The sequence below is a fragment of the Capsicum annuum genome, chromosome 6 (genome assembly GCF_002878395.1).
Source record: "Capsicum annuum cultivar UCD-10X-F1 chromosome 6, UCD10Xv1.1, whole genome shotgun sequence".
NCBI lineage: Eukaryota > Viridiplantae > Streptophyta > Magnoliopsida > Solanales > Solanaceae > Capsicum > Capsicum annuum.
The window spans coordinates 210,570,416-210,589,121 of NC_061116.1; the positions used below are offsets into that span (position 1 = coordinate 210,570,416).

An 18,706-nucleotide genomic window follows, 5' to 3' on the forward strand; every position below is an offset into this window, starting at 1 on the left:
TGCGAAGGAGTGTGAATGATAAATTAGAGGTGTGGAGACAAACTCTTGAGTCTAAAGGGTTCAGGTTGAGTAGGAGCAAGACAGAGTATTTGGAATGCAAGTTTAATGACGTGAGGCTGGAGAATGAGGTGGTAGTGAAGTTGGAATCACAGGTGGTATGTAAGAGGGATAGTTTCAAGTATCTCGGGGCCGTGATTCAGGGTAACGGTGAGATTGATGAGGATGTCCCGTACCGTATTGGGGCGGGATGGACGAAGTGGAAGCTCGCTTCGGGGGTGTTGTGTGATAAGAAGGTGCCGCCCAAGCTGAAAGGCAAATTCTATAGGGTAGCAGTCCGTCCGGCCATGTTGTATGGAGCGGAGTGTTGGCCAGTTAAGAACTCCCACATTTAAAAAATGAAAGTGGCGAAAATACGGATATTGCGTTGGATGTGTGGGCTGACAAGGGGGGATAGAGTTCAGAATGAGACTATTAGGGAGAAGGTTGGTGTGACTCCAGTGGAGAATAAGATGCGGAAAGTCCGATTGAGATGGTTCGGACACGTGATGAGGAGGGGCATAGATGCCCCGGTTCGTAGGTGTGAGAGGCTAGCTTTGGATGGTTTTAGGCGGGGTAGGGGTAGGCCGAAGAAGTACTGGGGAGAGGTGATTAGGCGGGACATGGAACAGTTACAGCTCACTGAGGACATGACCTTAGATAGGAAGAGCTGGAGGACGCGAATTAGGGAAGAAGGCTAGGGTCAGTTTGGGTCGCTAGTGTAGGAAATTACTTGGTGGGGGTATTATTATTGTTATGATACCTTGTTTCATGATTTATTACGAATCTGTTTACTTTTCTCTGTTTTCTATTACTTGTGGGTGTCGTATTTATGTTATGTCATCTTGTTCCATGCTTTACTATGTATTTGTGTAGTATTCCGTGTCTCGAGCCGGGGGCCTATCGAAAATAACCTTTCTACTTCTTTAGAGGTAGAGATATGGACTGCGTACATCTTACCCTCCCCAGACCTCACTATGTGGGAATACACTAGGTTTTTTGTTGTTGTTGTTGCTTCTGTAATGTAGATATGACAAAATAAGATAGCTATATTTCAAGAGTTTGAAAGATGGACTGTGGTGATGATTTGCTTCAAAAGAAAAAAAAAATTCAATACACAATCTGTAATGTAGATATGACAAAATCGTGATGATTTGATGCTCTTTGGATTTTTTTGGTTGTTGAAATTTAGCAAATTCTTAGAGAACGATAATTGAAAGATTTGATTTTTATGTATTTTTGAGATTTAATTTGTCGATTCTTGATCTTTATAGAAAAAATTATTTGTTGTTGTATTTTATTATTGTGTATTTGATTGAAGATTTTTCGTGGATAGAAATGAAAAAAAAAAAAAAAGAAATAAAGGAAGAAGAAGAAATGGGGGTGGTGGGGGTGTGATGAAGAAGAAGAAATACGGGAGGTGAAGTATGCGGAAGGAAGAAGGGGGAAAAAGTTAATGGTTAAAAATATTAACATGGGCCCCATTTAAAAAAATTTTACACTTTTTTTATTCATAGGCGCTTTTCTTTTTCTTTTTGTCATGTCAGCCATTAAGGGTGTAAAATAATACATTTTAAAGTTTATAAGGGGGTAAATAATTACAGGTTAAATTTAATGATTAAAGTAAGTTTTAACGACAAGTTCGAGAATAATTTGATGTATTTTCTCAAAGTTATTTACATTAACCGCATTCAAAGATTAAATTCTAATTTTGCTCGCACAGTCCATTATTTGAAGGATTTGTATTTAAAGTGATATAGACTACACTTTTTATAACCCAATTGTATTTATTGCCTTATAAAAATTGATGGTTTCAATGAGACAAAGGAGGAGAATAGCGAAACATATACATACTTTTTGTTTACATACTCCATCCTATATAATGGCTGGCCAAAAGCAGCTCATGATCGACTTGCTTGTTTCAGCTGTTTCAATCGTAATTTTACTATATTATTTTTAATTAATTATTATATAATAACTGGTAAAGAAGCAATTGAAGCAGGTTGCTCATGATTGACGTGTCTGCTTCAACTGCTTCAATCATAATTTTATTATATTACCCCTAATTAATTATTATAAGTTATTTTAGTATTAAAAAATTAATAATATTTAATAAAAAAGGTAAAGACATAAAATAATAAATTGATTTTTGGGATAATACTCACGAAAATATCTGAACTTTGACCAGATTTCCAGTTGAGCATACTGAACTTTGCAGGGGTCCTATTACCCTCCTAGACTTTTTTTTTCGTATTTTAATGGTATATATCAATCCCCTTGGATCATTGCGTGTAATTCACGCTCATTGGGAGCATGTAAGTGTTAAAAAATAGTTAAAAAGCTTTTTTTTTTTTGTCAAAACATCCCTCAATTTTCTTATATAAAATGAATGGTTTTTTTTTTTTTCATTTATATCTTCTCTCTTCTTTCTTTCTTCTTCTCTTCAATGGTGTTTCATTTCATTTCATCACACACACACCAAATAAGTTATCTTCAACACACTCAATTCAATTATATTAATTTGACCCAATTTCAATACACACATCAAATGGGTCTTCTTCAATTCTATCAAAATAGCAAAATTAACCTATCATTGTCATCATTAACCAACCCACTATTAGCGCCAGAAGGAAATTTGTCGGCACAATCTTGATAGTAATTGAAATTTCGAATTTTCAAGAAATCAGTGAAGTTGATTTTCTCAAATTATGAATTTTTTATTTTTTTTTAAAATGATGCATTTTGAAGTTTCTTTCTAGATTGGTGATTTGAATTCTTTGAAGCAAATTCTTGCTATTTTTTAAATTAAATTAAACTTGGGAGTATAAAGATTGAAACTTTCTGAGTTTTGGGTTGTTGGATGCCAATGTTTTGATTGTAATAGTGTTGTTGGTCTGCTGCTACTGCTAATTTTTTGTGGATTTTGATCATTGTTTTGGTCTGCTGCTACTGCTAATTTTGGATAAGAACATCACCATTGTTGTATACCAATGTTTTGGTTTGCTGCTCAGTGGCGGAGCCACAACCGACAAAGGGTGGTCAGATGAACACCCTTCGTCGGAATTTTTTTTCGAGTATATAGGTTAAATGTAGATATTTATGGTTATATATATGTTGTTGCACACCCTTGACAAGCTAGAGAAGCATAGTCCCGTGGTCAAGAGTGTGCATTTCCGCAGCAACAACCCGGGTTTGAACCTTGGCAGGTGCAGTAGTGCTTTATTTTCTTATTTTTTAAAACAGTAAGGGCAAATATGAACACCCTTAACAAAAAGTCTGGCTCCGCTGCTGCTACTGTTAATTTTTTGTGGATTTTGATCATTGTTTTGGTCTGCTGCTACTGCTAATTTTGGAGAAGAACAATGGTGGTCTGCTCCTACTACTAATTTTTTGTAGATTTTGATGAATAAAAAAGAAAAAGAAAATAAGAATGAAAAATGGAGAAGATTAAGAAAGAAAAAGAAATTAAATGAAAATTAATTTTAAATTAAAAAATACACGTGTCAATATGTCATTGGCGTGTGTATTACACTTTCCACTTTAAAATTGAGTATAGCGTTTTGAGGGGACTTAATTCCACTTTAAAAAAGTTCAGGGGGTAATAGGACCCCCGCAAAATTCAGTATGCTCAATTGAAAATTCGGTCAAAGTTTAGGTATTTTCGTGAGTATTATCCCTTGATTTTTGATGTTTTAAATTAACTTAACGTCTTATATGGAACCACTTAAAAAAATCACAAGTATTTTTAATAATAATTTTACTATGTCACTTCTAATTAGTAGAATAGAAGGAAAAATGTTATAAATCACAATAATTAAAAATTTAAATTATTTTAAAAATATAATTGACTATCAATGTCACAAAATTTGAACAACTTAAAATATTGTTATACAAATTTCATCAATCTAAATATAATAATATATACCTAACTTAGAATTTATCAACCAAACAAATAAAGATTTTAATTAAATGATAGAAGGGTATTTTTGTAAATAAACATTTCTTTTATAGAAATTATGTAAGATGTATTATTTCTTATACATCGAACCAAACAATGTATAAAAAATAATACATTCATAACTAATACAAGTATTATTAATGCAAGCATTACTAATACATTATATTTTGTATTGATGTTATAGATTCTACCCAAACACCCCTAAGTGTGAATTGAGAGTTTCTTTGAGGAACTAGTTTTGGCTGTATTTGCCAAACTGTGTCTTTTTTCAACATGAGATGACTTATAAACAAAGGAAAGAAACAAGTCATGACATTAGCTGATGGAATATGAAACGTGTATTCTAATGAAAGTATAAAGAACAATATGTAATTCTAATGAAAATTAGTTACATATTGTTATATGTCTACTAATAATTAATTTGATGATGTAAAAATGCTTCGATGCACAAAACTTATTAAAGCCTTTCTTTAAAACCAAATGTCCCTTTAACTAAATCATATTTTTATGCAACTATTTGATATCTGGTACTATTGGCTCGAATAATGCATATTTGAATAACCTAATGCTTATTAGAACTAATGTAACGTGGTAGCGATTCAGTTCCTATAAAAAATAAAATTCTCAATTTCCAAAACTCAAACTTTATACCGTTGGTCAAGGGTGAAGATCAAAAATGTCATCTATGTCACTATACCTTTGCTGATAAACATAAATTAACTTAGTCAAATTAAACAAAATTTCAGATGTGAATAGAAGAACATTGATTCAGCAAATTTTAATCTAAAAGGTTCTCAAGTTTGAAGGTTCATCCCAAAAAATAAAAATAAAAAATGCATGCGTACATATAATGATGTCCTTGCCCTGCTGATGTTTTCTCATAAGAAGTCTCAAGAAAATGTGATGAATTGAGGCACATAAATTATTGTTGATGAAAAGGAGAAGTTCCAATTGATTTGACTTGAAACAAAAAATAAAAAGAGATGATTAGATACTATAATGAGATATCATATATATATATAAAATGATGATACAATAATAAGTTGTCGCGAGGTTTTTTTTAAATTTCTTATCAAATTTGAATTTCGTTAATATTTTTGTTATACTTTAATTGGAGATCATTTCTTCTCACACAACAACACATCATTTAGTAGTATCCACGATATTTGGCTTATATTAGCTAGCATCTAGTCATAGATTTCAAATATTTTTTATGAGTCATTTTTAGTGCAATTTCATCATATATTTGGCTTATAGTTTGTTTGTTTTTCTTGTGTGGGGGGAGGAGGGGGGGGGGGGGAATAGCTCCAACTTGTTTACAAATCAGTGTAGGAGTCACTAAAATTTTCTCAACTCACAAAGGAGCATCCAATTTTTCTATTTACATACCTTTAACAAGTGATATGTAAGAATACTGATGAGATATTTTTTTAAAATAAAAAAGTTTACGGTAAAGTTTAGATTTTTGAAAATTCCCAATTAATATAATTTGTCCCCAAAACAGTTTTTCCTAGTTTTTAGAATTTGGATTATTTATTAAAATATTTGTCAAAAAATAATAAATTGTATGACTAAACATTTGGCAATTTTTATTTTTTTTTTCAAAAACTACATGGAATATCTATGGCCAAATGGATCCTTAGTTTTTCCCATATACATAGGTCACTTGACCAAATCATATTAAATAACATGTTTCTAATAATATAGCTAGCTCTTTTTGTCATACTCTGTAAAATATCGATTGCCATCAAAATTTGTTAATATTAGCTTCCGCATATCAGGCTTACGTCAATCCTAACACTAGTGTCTATACCATCTTAAGTAATATGTACTACTCTTAGATATGTCCAATAAAACTTAACACTGCTATATATAATATATCTATTCAGGGACGATTTCAAATTTTATGACAAGACAAAGAAAGCAGAAGAAGTTATATACTCACCTATGTTCAAATAATGTTTGACGAAGTAAACTATATATAGTCCCAAATAAAGTAAGAAAATTTTAGTCAATGGATATTAGAAATCATTGCAATCCTTTTTATTGAGTGGCAGAGGTTTCAGATTTAGTAAAATAAATACATTTCTGATTTTATGTGTTTACATGTGATTGAAAATAAAAGATAATGAATAATATATATCTGCCTTATAGTTTATGGCTTATATTTGCTCATAGTGTCATTGTCTCATGGAGTAATTTAAGCTTGGCCATGCAATTCTCAGACCACTCATCTAAATAAAGTCGTTTTCAAATTTGATCCAATTCACTCATTTTCTTATTTGAGCTTAATTTTTTTACAAGGGTTGGGAGAAAAAGCAAGAAGAGTTTGATAAGAAAATAAATCTTGCACATACTTTTTTTGTTTGTCTATACACAAAATCTCCCACACTATTCGTGAATATAAAGTAGCAGAGTCACAATTTAGTTCTTACTGTCATTTTATAAAGTATATCTGCGGACAATATTATTAGGTTGTGAAATCCTAATGAATTGTCACGAATCTCTAGGATTGTGGCCAAATTTTGATGAACCGCTAGAATTTGGCCATATATTTTAACGGATTTCAAATAGATGGGCTAAACCTAAACCTATCTTATCACAATTCTGACAAAATGAGAATCAAATTTCGACGTTTATCATAACTTGTTGTGGAGGAATTTCACAGCACCTTTTTGCTCAAAATTGGTCCAAAATAGCTCCAAATGACTAAAAAAGAATTTCAAACACCATGGAGAGGGAAGATATTATGATACAACTTTGAGTTTACAATTAACAACACCTTCAAAAGTCAACCAAGTGGAAGCCCTACATAGCCCAATGGGCCCAGTATTACCAAACCGCGTACTCACTATTTGAGCACCTAAGAAATGATTGGGCTTGCTAGCTGTTTGCTACACTTGGAGCCCACCAATATTTCAAATAAAATAGACAAACTCTCAGTAATATTACTAGCTGTGAGATGGGCTTGGGCCCACTGCCCTATCCGCCATAGCAACACGAAATAAAAGTGGGCTCAGTTTCAGTTTGCCCAACTTCAATTGCTTTTGCAAACTGCACAAGATATATAAATCGTACTAGTCAAGTCTGATGCGATGAAATCTAAATGAAAAGACTATTGGTGAGTAAAGTCGATCCTAGATCTCTCACGTGGAAAACCACTAACCCGACCAACTCAGCCAACCGTTACGGGTTGTGGGTCACATTTTGAGCTATGTGATCCGGTGCAACGTGGACCACTACACCCCCCGACAAATGATTAATGCAAATTGGAAAATAGGCGAATACGTCAAGTGTTGACTTTTTTTTTTTTTCTGTAAATGTGCGTTTACTACATTGTTTTGGGGTGGTTAACAAAGTCAAACCTCTGTGAGCTTATTTATTAGAGACAATTGGTGTTTTTCCTTATTCTTTTTTCTTTCATAAAACACAAATGCCGGCCTTTTTTTAATGTGATCATGCAACGATAATTAAGAATGTCAATTTTGACATGGTCAATAGAGAGTTATATAGTTCTAGAAGATTATGTAAACAACCAAAATTGTGTCAAATAATTTGTCTTAAGTTTGTTTTTTAGGCCGTAATTAGTACTCTATTGATCTATTTTATATTAACAAAATTAGATTATAATCCATCCAACATCGATCCTTGATCTCCTTTCCAACAGAAAAAAATCATTGTATTTGTGTAACATTTGTCACTAAAGTAACACATATAGTTCTACTTAACTCAAACAGACGTGCAACATTTTCATAATAATATTGTTGTGTTCATTCAATAAGATTTGATTTGGAAGTGTACTAATTGTTTCTGTCACTGGCTCTAGTAATTTGTGTTTTTGGGTGTTTATAATCACTTTTTCATTAAATCCGACGGTGGCACCTACTTGTATACTGTTAGGAAGAGATATTAATTTGGGTACACAAAATGTAATGTATGTTACATCATTTTCGCATCTTTGTCAAGCTCCAAGTTTTTTCTCATACATTTTACATCTCATAATTAATTAGGCTCCTATCAGGGCAAATCATCTTAAATTTGGCTGTGTCAGTACTTGTGAGGATTATTACAATTTGCAATGGTGCTGCTTCTCATTCATTGGCATGGATATGGACACGTGTCTACCTCGGACGCCTTCGTCCCTCTTTAATGCACGTAAATTAGCTCATTTGAGAATTCAAAAGCCAATTACACGTAATTATTTACCAAAATAATAGACGACAACACATGAAAATATGAGCGTAGATTTTATTCGGTACTCTAGAAAGCTATATATACGTGCAACAACGAACGTGCTTTGATCTATCCCAGATTTCCTTTCCAGGAAAAGGAAGAAATGTGCAAGTACGAGTTAAGACACTAGAGCAACAGCAAGCCAGTAAAAGAATAAATTATGTCTAGTTTCCACCCGAATATCATATTTTTCTTTGTAAACTAAACTACAAACGGTGTTGATGTTTAATAATCAAGATACAAGATAGAGCTTATTCATAACTACGCTTCGTATCTATTTGCTGAAGCTGGTTTTCAGGCAGAAGAAAATTAACTCCTATCAAGTCACAAATTTACAAATAATGTACGTAATATTGTTGTGAGCTACTATGTTCTTTAAAACAGCTGATGAGAAAGGCCATGTGAATACCATCTAACTCAATTTGAGTATGTGGCTAAGACATATCAATTGTGAACCTTAAACTATCTCTTTACTAATATTACATCGGTTGCAGTTCTATTTTTTTTTTTTTTTTTTACTTGTATTAAGCTCGAACCTCCTTCACGAAATTCCTGGCTACGCCACTAAACAATGGTGATTGGCAGAAGTCATTACTGACTGAGTTACACCCTAACCCTTCAACGGAACCAATAAAATTGGGCTGTCATGACCCAAAATAGCAGCCCAAAAAACCAGTTGGTTGGATTAAATTGAAGCCCAAAGAGGCAACTTAAGCCCAATTTTTCATCAATCACAACCGTCCAAATATATTTCTTAATAGCCGTCAGATCTAGGGCAAATTCCGGAGTTAGGGTTTTTAAGCTTATCATATCTAATTGTCTCCTCCCTCTTCCGCCCCAACCTCAACCTAGAGAGAGAGAGAGAGAGGTTCAAAAATGGTGCAGAGACTCACTTACCGGAAGCGCCATAGCTATGCCACCAAATCCAACCAGCATCGTGTCGTCAAAACTCCTGGTAATAATAACTTAAAATTGTTAATTATATAGTTATACTTAGTTTGATTTTTGCTTACTCAATTCAATTTTAAGTATGAATTAGTGTTGCTATGATGTGGAAAATAGAGATCTTGCTTTGTTTGGGATTGAGTGGTAGTTGATTGATTGAATGAATTTGGAATGCAGGTGGGAAGTTGATTTATCAGACAACGAAGAAGAGGGCTAGTGGTCCTAAGTGCCCTGTTACTGGAAAGAGGATTCAGGGGGTAATGCCTATCATCTTACTTTCACATATTTGCATTGCCTGAGCTTAATATTTGTTATTTAGATCAAAACTCTTAGCAAGGCTTTGGCACTCAGCAGCAATCATTAGATCATGTTATCATATATGCAGATTCATTTGACCTTTTTGATTAGAAATTGGTGTTGTTTCTGAGGTATAATCTACTTGGCCTGATTTGTTGTCCGAAATATCGGTTGTGGATATGTATTGGATGCATTTGAGAGAGTAGATTTTGGTTGTTCGTTATATTTAGTCTGTTGTTTTTCATGTTTTATGGGGAATTGTTTAATTTCTTTGTATGGTTTCTAACTCGAGCAGAAGTTAAAACTTCTCTTCTGTTGTAGTATTAGTATCAATGTTGAATCTAGGCGTGACAATTCGTGTTTTTCTTTTGTCCACTATAAAGATAGTTGAGGTGTAGTTGTTCAATTCGACTGTTGTTGTGCCTCTATAATGAGATAGCTTTTGTCTCTTTCAAACTACTAAACTGGATTGAGTTGAAATGTGGTGTCATTGTGTATTTCCAATTCGTCTAATGAATGACAAATGCTCTTCGTTAATCCTTAAATAAGATTGCTATTTTTTTTCTCTAGAATTGGAGAAGGATCAGGCCGTGATATTTAATAATCGCTTGATTAGTGCTGACCTTAGGCTTCTTTCAGTGAACAGTTGTTCGAAATGTTGGTATTGCCTCGACACTTTTCAGCCCTACTGATGGATCTAGTTACCTTTGTCCTTGTGCTTAGTGATTAAAAATCTCATGTAAAAATTTTGGTAGTTTATTATTCAAGCATTTGCAGCAATGTTATAATCGTCACTCTTTGCTGTCTTGCAGATTCCTCACTTGAGACCAGCCGAGTATAAGAGATCCAGGTTGTCTAGGAACAGGAGGACTGTGAACCGTGCCTATGGTGGAGTGTTGTCTGGAGGAGCAGTGAGGGAGAGGTTTGTTCTCTTAAATGCTTGTTAGCTTGGTCATTTCTGTTAAATATCTTATTCGTTTTCTTGTGTTAAACTTCAATAACTGAGTGATGCTGGGTGTGCAGGATTGTCCGAGCTTTTTTGGTGGAAGAGCAAAAAATTGTTAAGAAAGTTTTGAAGATCCAAAAAGCCAAAGAAAAATTGGCAGCCAAGAGCTAAGAAGAGAGTTTAGGAATTTCTTTTATGTTTTGGTGAAATTTTGACATTCAAGTGTTTACTAGTTGTGTGCTATAAATTGACCTATTTGCTACAACAATTTAAGGGGCATTTTGCTTTAGTTGATTTTATTCAGACTCCATTGCCATTTCTATACAAGTTTTGAGTTATTGTTTAGTCTTAATAATTACCTACTAGTATATCACACATTCGTCTAGCTAGTTGAATCATTATCATGAGCAACTCATTGTCTCCTGAAAGAAGTGGGCTGCTAGCAATTAGATGTGAGGATTGTCTAAAATGTTCATGGTCTGTCCTCAGTCCTTGATTGATGGAGATATAAAATCCTAAATGTTTTGTTGATTTGGGGAGAATAAAGTGGTATAGTACTCTGATTATTGGTAAAAAGTTTGGAGGCATGAATTTTGAGCATAAAGGTTCCTTCCATATGTGGATTATTTATAATGCCCCATCCATGTATGTAGTGGCTGAGTGGATTCTTTTCTCTGTCCACAACTTAAGGTCAGGGACCTGTTCTTGAGGTTTGTAGCCATATAGTGTTGCAACCTTCCTGGTATCCAGAAAACCTGGATGCAGGATCTTCCCCATGGATTTTGCGATGATGAAATTCTTCAGCTCTTCTTCCAGCTCCTTTAATCTCCGCTGCACTTCCTCAAATGCTTTCTCTTGGTCTTGGAGAAACCATTAATGCGGATATGCTGTCAAAAAACTTGAGAACATAGAGAGTACAGTTTTAACATGGGCTGTGCGAGAGGACTTTGAATGGATGTTTAAAACGATTATGAAATCTTCCCAGTTGGATGTAACCAGCCCAGAAACTAACTGTGTCTTTCTTTGGTCTGCTGGCAGAGTTTGGGCTCACGCTTCCAAATTCCATCATATTATTCAATGATGACAAATGATTGCAAAATAGTTTCTTTTTATTATTACTGTTTTCTTTGGGGGAGGGGCTGATCATTCGGTGTCCGATACTTGCCCGATTAATTCATATTTGCGAACACAGGCCCATTTGGGGGAAGTGCTGGACACGTTTTGGTGAAGTGCTCCTTATTAAAGATTTATTCCAAATTTAGTGTTCAAATACAATATCTTTGATTAAGGAAAGAGTAACTTCACACACTGCACCACATCCCTTGGTGATCAACTCGGGTACCCTTTTTTCCAAATACAAGCACTCTTTATATATTTAAAAATATATATATATATATATATATATATATATATCTAGGGATTTTATCAAAAGAATATCAAATAAAATCAAAAGTAATACTAGTAATAAGTAATGTGATGCACTGCATAAAGTATAAAAACAAGAAAGAGCAAACAAATTTCAGGCCATATATAAGAAGTTACCTCAAGCAAATGTAGGGAGAGAACTACAGTTTTGTCATAATTTTTTTCTTTTATTTATGTAATTTTTAACTATATAAATATCAGCATTTGGAAAATTTATTAAAACATTTACTAAAACTTCTACAAGTATCAGGTCAACAAAACGTAAATAGAAAATAAAGTCAATGATGTGAAATAAACAGAAATACTCCCTCTGTTTTAAAAAAAAAAAAAAATAACTTCCTTTGACTTGAAATAAAATTTAAGAAAATAAAGAAAGACTTTTGAAATTTTATAACCTTAATTAAATTAAAGTTATTGTCAAAAAAAGTTTTTAAACGGACTAAAGAGGAAAGTTTTTTTGAAACTGAGGGAGCAGAACATAATGAAAAAAAGATAATTTGATTGGTTGAGAGTTAAGAGGAAACATAAATCCCTGGTTCGCGGGAAATTTGGTTTCTTCTTGTTGTTTAAAGCGTAATAATCGTAGTTGATGGACAATAACAATTAACAACAACATTATTCACCCTCCATCATTGAAAACATCCCATTTGTTTTTGTCCAATTGTCCCAAAAACTCCATTGGTGACACCTCGGAATTCGCGCCAAAACAGCTAATGTGGTACTAATTGTTTAGGCCTTAACCAAAACAAACAGACAATTGTTTATCCATTTTTGACACGAACTATGATTTGATGATCTAATCGGAACTGCAAATATTGCTGCTTTTCTGAAATTCAGTAAGATTTGTTTTATCCAAACATTGCATTTGTGATGTGGATCACATACATAGAACCTAATGAATTTGAAAAAAGAAAAAAAAGAAATCCTTGTAGTAATTGTGAACTGTTGTGTTTAAATCTTGAATCCGCCTCGAAATGCATTATAATGATTGTGCTTCCTATTGTTCTGTCGCTCTCTTCATTTTTTAGGACTTCATTAATAGGAGATGTGAAGTGTTATATAGGGCTGCGGAATCCGCTACTCATATAGCAAGGTAGACAGTCTATAGCACACCCCTTGGACGTGAGATCCTTTCTAGGACCCTGTGTAAACGCGGGTTGCTTAGTGCACTAGTTGCCCTACAATTTTTGAATTTACTGAGCGAATTACTAAATGCCTGTTGTTTTTTTTATGGGATTATGTTTCCCTAATGTTTTTTGGGATCAATTTGTGGATTATTGATTTTTAAAACCTTGAGTTATATGCCTTTGTTTGATGTGATTATTGTGTTGATGCTTTCTCTTGTTGAGATCTTCGAGTACCACCTTTGAAGTAAAAACTTAACAACGATTCCACTTGTCTTGTTATTTCTTGATTCATCTAAATGTAGCATGTCCAGGATAAAGAGAAAAATAGTGAGGAATAAAGTAGTAGCAATCCAGATACTATGCCGGGAAGTCAATTTTAGACGAAGCTACTTGAATAATTTTCTGTTCGCTTAGTTAAATGACACGACATATAGCATCTAGATTTTGGCAAGATACAATTTCAATCCCCAGTTAGATGATTTCTTTCCTTTTGAGTATAGTTCATCCAGAATCATTTTCTTCGCTTCAATGTTCCCTTCCAATTAAGTAGTTTGAAATGTGAAGTTTCATTTCCAGGTCGACCATGGCAACAAAAGGAAATCCAGGGGATAACAGAAGTAGAATCTCTTTATCATCGTTACTTATTGTAGCTGGACTTTGTTGTTCCTTCTATGTTCTAGGAGTGTGGCACAGAAGCGGTTTTGGTAAGGGAGACAGCATAGCTCTGGAGATAACAAAGAAGGCAGAGGACTGCGGTGTCCTTCCCAATTTGGAGTATGAAACTCACCACGGGAATCAAAGCACCTCATTTGATGACCCCAAGCAAGATATCAAGGAGATTGATCCATGTGGCGAGCAATATGTTGATTATACGCCATGTCATGATCAAATGCGAGCAATGACATTCCCTCGAGAAAATATGAACTACAGGGAGAGGCATTGTCCTCCAGATGAAGAGAAGCTGCATTGTCTCATTCCGGCCCCAAAAGGATATGTGACTCCTTTTTCGTGGCCAAAGAGTCGTGACTATGTACCTTTCGCGAATGCACCACATAAGAGCTTAACAGTTGAGAAGGCAGTGCAAAATTGGGTCCAATATGAAGGCAATGTATTTAGATTTCCAGGTGGTGGAACACAGTTTCCCAATGGGGCAGATGCATATATTGATCAACTTGCTTCTGTTATACCGATAGAAAATGGTACAGTACGAACTGCATTGGATACTGGATGTGGGGTGAGTCAAAGCTGTCTACAATATTCTGCATTACTTTCGGTCGCTTTATCTGTCTAGTAGATTTACTCCTTCTGAATAAATTTCATATTAGTTAGAGTTCATGACTGTGAATGGTACTTTATACAATTCTGCATTAAATCCTTGGTTTACCGAACTGGTTTGATTGTGTACTAGTTTGAAACTTGAATGTTTGTGTATGATTTGTGATATCTTAGGTTGCAAGTTGGGGTGCATACCTTTTCAAGAAGAATGTTCTAACCATGTCCTTCGCACCCAGAGATTCTCATGAAGCTCAAGTTCAATTTGCATTGGAGAGAGGTGTTCCAGCTGTTATTGGTGTACTTGGAACCATAAAATTGCCATATCCATCTAGAGCTTTTGATATGGCGCACTGTTCACGTTGTTTGATTCCTTGGGGTGCAAATGGTAAGGATCTGTACTTCTTGAAACTTTTGTCTTATGATCATGCTGCTTCTATTGATGATGCACGCCCACTTACAAACGTAAATTCATAGATCCTCCTGCAATAGTTACGGAAATGTATGATAACATCACCTGGCTTACTGCTCTCTTCATCCTCTATTGAGTCTCATCTTTATAAAAATTGTCACCAATCTTGGCACAATAGATCCTTGTGGTCGGGCCCTTCCCTGACCCTGCACATAGTGGGAGCTTTAGTGCACCGGGCTGCCCTTCTTTTAATCTTGAAAAATCAAAGTTGCGTGGTGCCAAGTCCAGTGAGCAAATTCAACGTGGAGTGTCTTCACCAGTCTGCATGTCTATATAACGTCATTCCAGCAGTTCTTTTTGGGTAGAGAAAAGACTTCATTAATAAGATTGAGTCAGTACACAAATGCTGCTTCCGTTTGTTCGTTTGTTTCCTGAAAAAATTCTACTTTCTTAACAGATGGACTGTACATGATGGAGGTAGACCGAGTGCTCAAACCAGGGGGCTACTGGGTACTTTCAGGTCCTCCAATCAACTGGCGGGTCAATTATCAAGCGTGGCAACGTCCCAAAGAAGAGTTGGAGGAGGAACAGAGAAAGATTGAAGAAATGGCTGAACTTCTCTGCTGGGAAAAGAAGCATGAGAAAGGTGAGATTGCCATATGGAGAAAAAGAGTAAACAATGAGTACTGCAGGGAACGTGATTCTCGTGTAACTCTATGTGAATCCTCGAATGCAGAAAATGTCTGGTAAAATCTTGCACCTTATAATCTATTATGTAACCAAAATATCCAAAGCCATGGAGATTGTTTTCTTCAGTCGATGCATGTTTGATAAAGTCTTGCTTTAAAATTCTAGTTACTTTCTTTAATTCACCGTTGACTTTCTGTGTCTTATATTCGTTGCCAGCCAAGCATGTTGAATACCTGCACGGAATTGCTCATTGTAGTTTCGAATTTTCAAAACAAAAACAACAAAATATCAATTTCAAACAAGTTGGGGTCAGTTATATGAATCCTTACTGGCCTTGTTACTCCATTTAAACTCATTTCAAGCCTATATTGTGCATGATTTGAATTTCCCATGCCAAAAAATAGTTTGAGGTTCCTGTATCAGCAATTGTGGAGTGTTAATTAGTGAAGGGTGTTGAAAACACAATGATTTCTGGAGAATGATTGTTCTATTAAAAAAAAAACTTATAACATTGAATTGCATGGCATTTATCCACCAACAACTTGAGGTTTACGTGGTCTCTGTTATTTTAGTTATATATCTGGTCATTTGAATAAGTTGATTGCTTTCTAATTACTTGATATCAAACCAATATCATCGGGCTTTAGGTATAAGAAGATGGAGGCATGTGTAACTCCTTATCCTGAGACAACTAATTCAGATGAAGTTGCTGGTGGGGAACTTAGGCCGTTTCCAGTTAGACTTAATACTGTTCCTCCAAGAATAGCAAGTGGATCTGTGCCTGGATTATCTGTTGAGTCATTCAAGGAGGAAAACAATTTATGGAATAAGCACGTGAATTCTTATAAGAGAGTTAATAAGATCCTCGACAATGGGAGGTACCGAAATATAATGGATATGAATGCTGGCCTTGGAAGTTTTGCTGCAGTAATTGAATCACCTAAGTTATGGGTCATGAATGTTGTGCCAACTATAGCTGAACAAGACACTCTTGGAGTTGTATATGAACGAGGCTTGATAGGCATATATCATGACTGGTAAACTTTCTGAAACTATCTTCCTCATTGGACTCTAGGATCATTCCCGTCTATTCCTTCCTTCTCTTATTGATGGTAGTTGTAGAAAGCTCACTACTGATAAGTTTGATAATCCATTCAGGCTGGTAGCTGAATTACATATGAAAGATCTTGCAAAGCTTAACGTTTTTAATTCGATCAGTTAATGAACTAATTGTTCAGTGCAAAACCCTTTCAGTTTGACTGTATAAATCCTTTAATACTTGGTAAATAATTTGTCCTTCAGAGCAAATTTGGGGTTCTCTAAAGCCGGATTTCTTGAAGTAATATCAACTGATTTATCATATATTCAATTACATTGTTTTGCCCCTTTCAATTATCACACCATCAAATTTCAACTCAGTTTTCCACTGAGTAGTTAGTTGATGATTCCTGAGTCCCTACACTGTTTAATTTGTTGTATCTGAGAATGCATCAAAACTTCATTGCTTCTTTTATGAAGGTAGGATAACTTTGGTAGCTTAAGATTTGACTTTTAATATTGAGATTTTATATCAGATCTTGAGTTTTGTGATTGCTAAAATTGAAAATTTATGCGCTGACTCTTCTCTTCCCCTCACATGATTTGAATTTACTCTCTTTCTGGCGTTGAAGTTCTCATTTCATCTTCTTTCCCACGTTCATTCAGGTGTGAAGCCTTCTCTACATATCCTCGAACATATGACCTTATTCATGCTAATGGAGTTTTCAGCTTGTATAAAGACAAGTAAGTTCTATATACATAGGAGCTAGATCTGCTTTTTTTCATTTAATTTCTAGTGACAATATCCGCTCGGTATTTGTCACTGCTATTAGTTTCAGCGATGATTACAATACGGAACACCTAACCAATACATGCTTCAAGTTAGATCTCGATAAAGTTGCTAATTGTGCCATATGTCAATGCAGATGTAATGCTGAAGACATTCTGCTAGAGATGGATAGGATTCTTCGACCAGAAGGTGCAGTCATATTGCGAGACAATGTAGATGTCCTCACCCAAGTGAAAAGAATAGCAACCACTATGAGGTGGAAAACAAAAATGGTGGATCATGAGGATGGTCCTCTGATCCCTGAAAAGGTGCTATTTGCTGTTAAAAGATATTGGGTTGTAGGTGATAACAACTCAACTGCCTCAGATTGAATAGCATCGGCTAGGCAGCATTTTGGCGGATAATGGCAGAGCAGTCAATGCTGCAGTATTTGGTGCACTGGCGCCAGAGATATTATTCTTTTACCACTGGAGTTCAGAATTGATGAATGAAGCAGAGAACTCTGATAAATTATCATGGTAACCATTTTTCATTTTCCATATTGGCGGTTGAAGAGAAGAAATATTCATAGGTTATCATGGCGAGTTTATTTTCTTACCACGCTTCCTTCCTGTCTTTGTTTATAATCCTTTAACACTATTGCAATTAATTCTTTAGTTCATTCACAGTTGTATCATATCTTTACCAAAATTTTTACTGTAATTTCAGCCGAGTAAATTGAATTTTTATGGTAAAAGATCAAGTAATCTCTTATGATGTTATCGACTATTTTATATTTTTTGCGCATTCATATTTCATTTATTGAATATATGATGACAGGACTAGAAATGGACCATGCAATTTTAGCCTTTTAGAGATCACAGAATAGAAGGGGAACCTTGGAGTAAGTGGTAAAGTTGTTGCCATGTGACGAGGAGCTCATGGTTCGAGCCATGAAACAGCCTCGGGTAGAAATGCAAGGCAAGGCTGCATACAATAGACCCTTGTGGTCCGGCCCATCCCCGAGTCCGGGCATAGTGGGAGCTTTAGTGCACCAGGCTGCCCCTTTTAGAGATAACTGAATAAAAAGCACATGAGATTTAGTCAATCAAATCCTTACTGTGGCTGGCTAGGGGGAGAGCCTTGATGCAATGACAAAATTTACCATCATGTGATCAATTAGTCTTGAGATCAAAGCCGTAATTACATTGGTGCAGAAAATTGAATGGCTTATTGAGGGTTCAAAATCGGTGCAACTCGGTAAAGGAATACAGATGCAAGCACCTTCTCCAGTATTTTCTTCCATTTTTTGTTGCTACACTTTGTAAGCCAACTTGGCATATGCCTTACATAACAACCAAAAGAAAACACTCAGCTTGTAATCTTGATACAACCAAAGTGCAGCAAAATGATTGATTTACCTAAATCATGGAAGTAGTTGTTAAGAGTAAAGAAAAGAAATTTCAATGCATCAGAATTCATTATGATGTGAATGCTGATGTCCTACTTTGGGGGCTCACTTGAATAAGTGGTGGAACTTTATTTTGTTTTTCTGAGT

General features: G+C 35.0%; 2 protein-coding genes across 2 annotated transcripts; both read left to right on the forward strand.

Moving 5' to 3' along the window:
* The first annotated feature begins 9,004 nt into the window (after positions 1-9,004).
* Positions 9,005-10,718, forward strand: LOC107875960 (60S ribosomal protein L34). The gene is made up of 4 exons (XM_016722872.2): positions 9,005-9,182; positions 9,350-9,429; positions 10,282-10,391; positions 10,493-10,718. The coding sequence occupies exons 1-4, from the start codon at positions 9,104-9,106 to the stop codon at positions 10,584-10,586; spliced, it is 363 nt and encodes a 120-aa protein (XP_016578358.1). The 5' UTR covers positions 9,005-9,103; the 3' UTR covers positions 10,587-10,718.
* A 1,568-nt stretch (positions 10,719-12,286) lies between these two features.
* LOC107875957 (probable methyltransferase PMT2) lies at positions 12,287-17,925 on the forward strand. The gene is made up of 7 exons (XM_016722870.2): positions 12,287-12,676; positions 13,544-14,201; positions 14,417-14,627; positions 15,109-15,397; positions 15,989-16,378; positions 17,046-17,123; positions 17,306-17,925. Exons 2-7 carry the CDS (start codon positions 13,551-13,553, stop codon positions 17,538-17,540), a joined length of 1,854 nt encoding a protein of 617 aa, XP_016578356.1. The 5' UTR covers positions 12,287-12,676; positions 13,544-13,550; the 3' UTR covers positions 17,541-17,925.
* The last annotated feature ends 781 nt before the right edge of the window (positions 17,926-18,706 follow it).

Excerpts from the sequence above, each read along its gene's own strand:
- LOC107875957 (XM_016722870.2), top strand. The coding sequence starts at position 13,551 with ATGGCAACAAAAGGAAATCCAGGGGATAACAGAAGTAGAATCTCTTTA. Across the intron at positions 14,628-15,108 it reads GATTCCTTGGGGTGCAAATG|ATGGACTGTACATGATGGAG; the intron begins GTAAGGATCTGT and ends CTTTCTTAACAG. Across the intron at positions 16,379-17,045 it reads ATAGGCATATATCATGACTG|GTGTGAAGCCTTCTCTACAT; the intron begins GTAAACTTTCTG and ends ACGTTCATTCAG.
- LOC107875960 (XM_016722872.2), top strand. The coding sequence starts at position 9,104 with ATGGTGCAGAGACTCACTTACCGGAAGCGCCATAGCTATGCCACCAAA. Across the intron at positions 9,183-9,349 it reads TCGTGTCGTCAAAACTCCTG|GTGGGAAGTTGATTTATCAG; the intron begins GTAATAATAACT and ends TTTGGAATGCAG. Across the intron at positions 9,430-10,281 it reads CTGGAAAGAGGATTCAGGGG|ATTCCTCACTTGAGACCAGC; the intron begins GTAATGCCTATC and ends GCTGTCTTGCAG.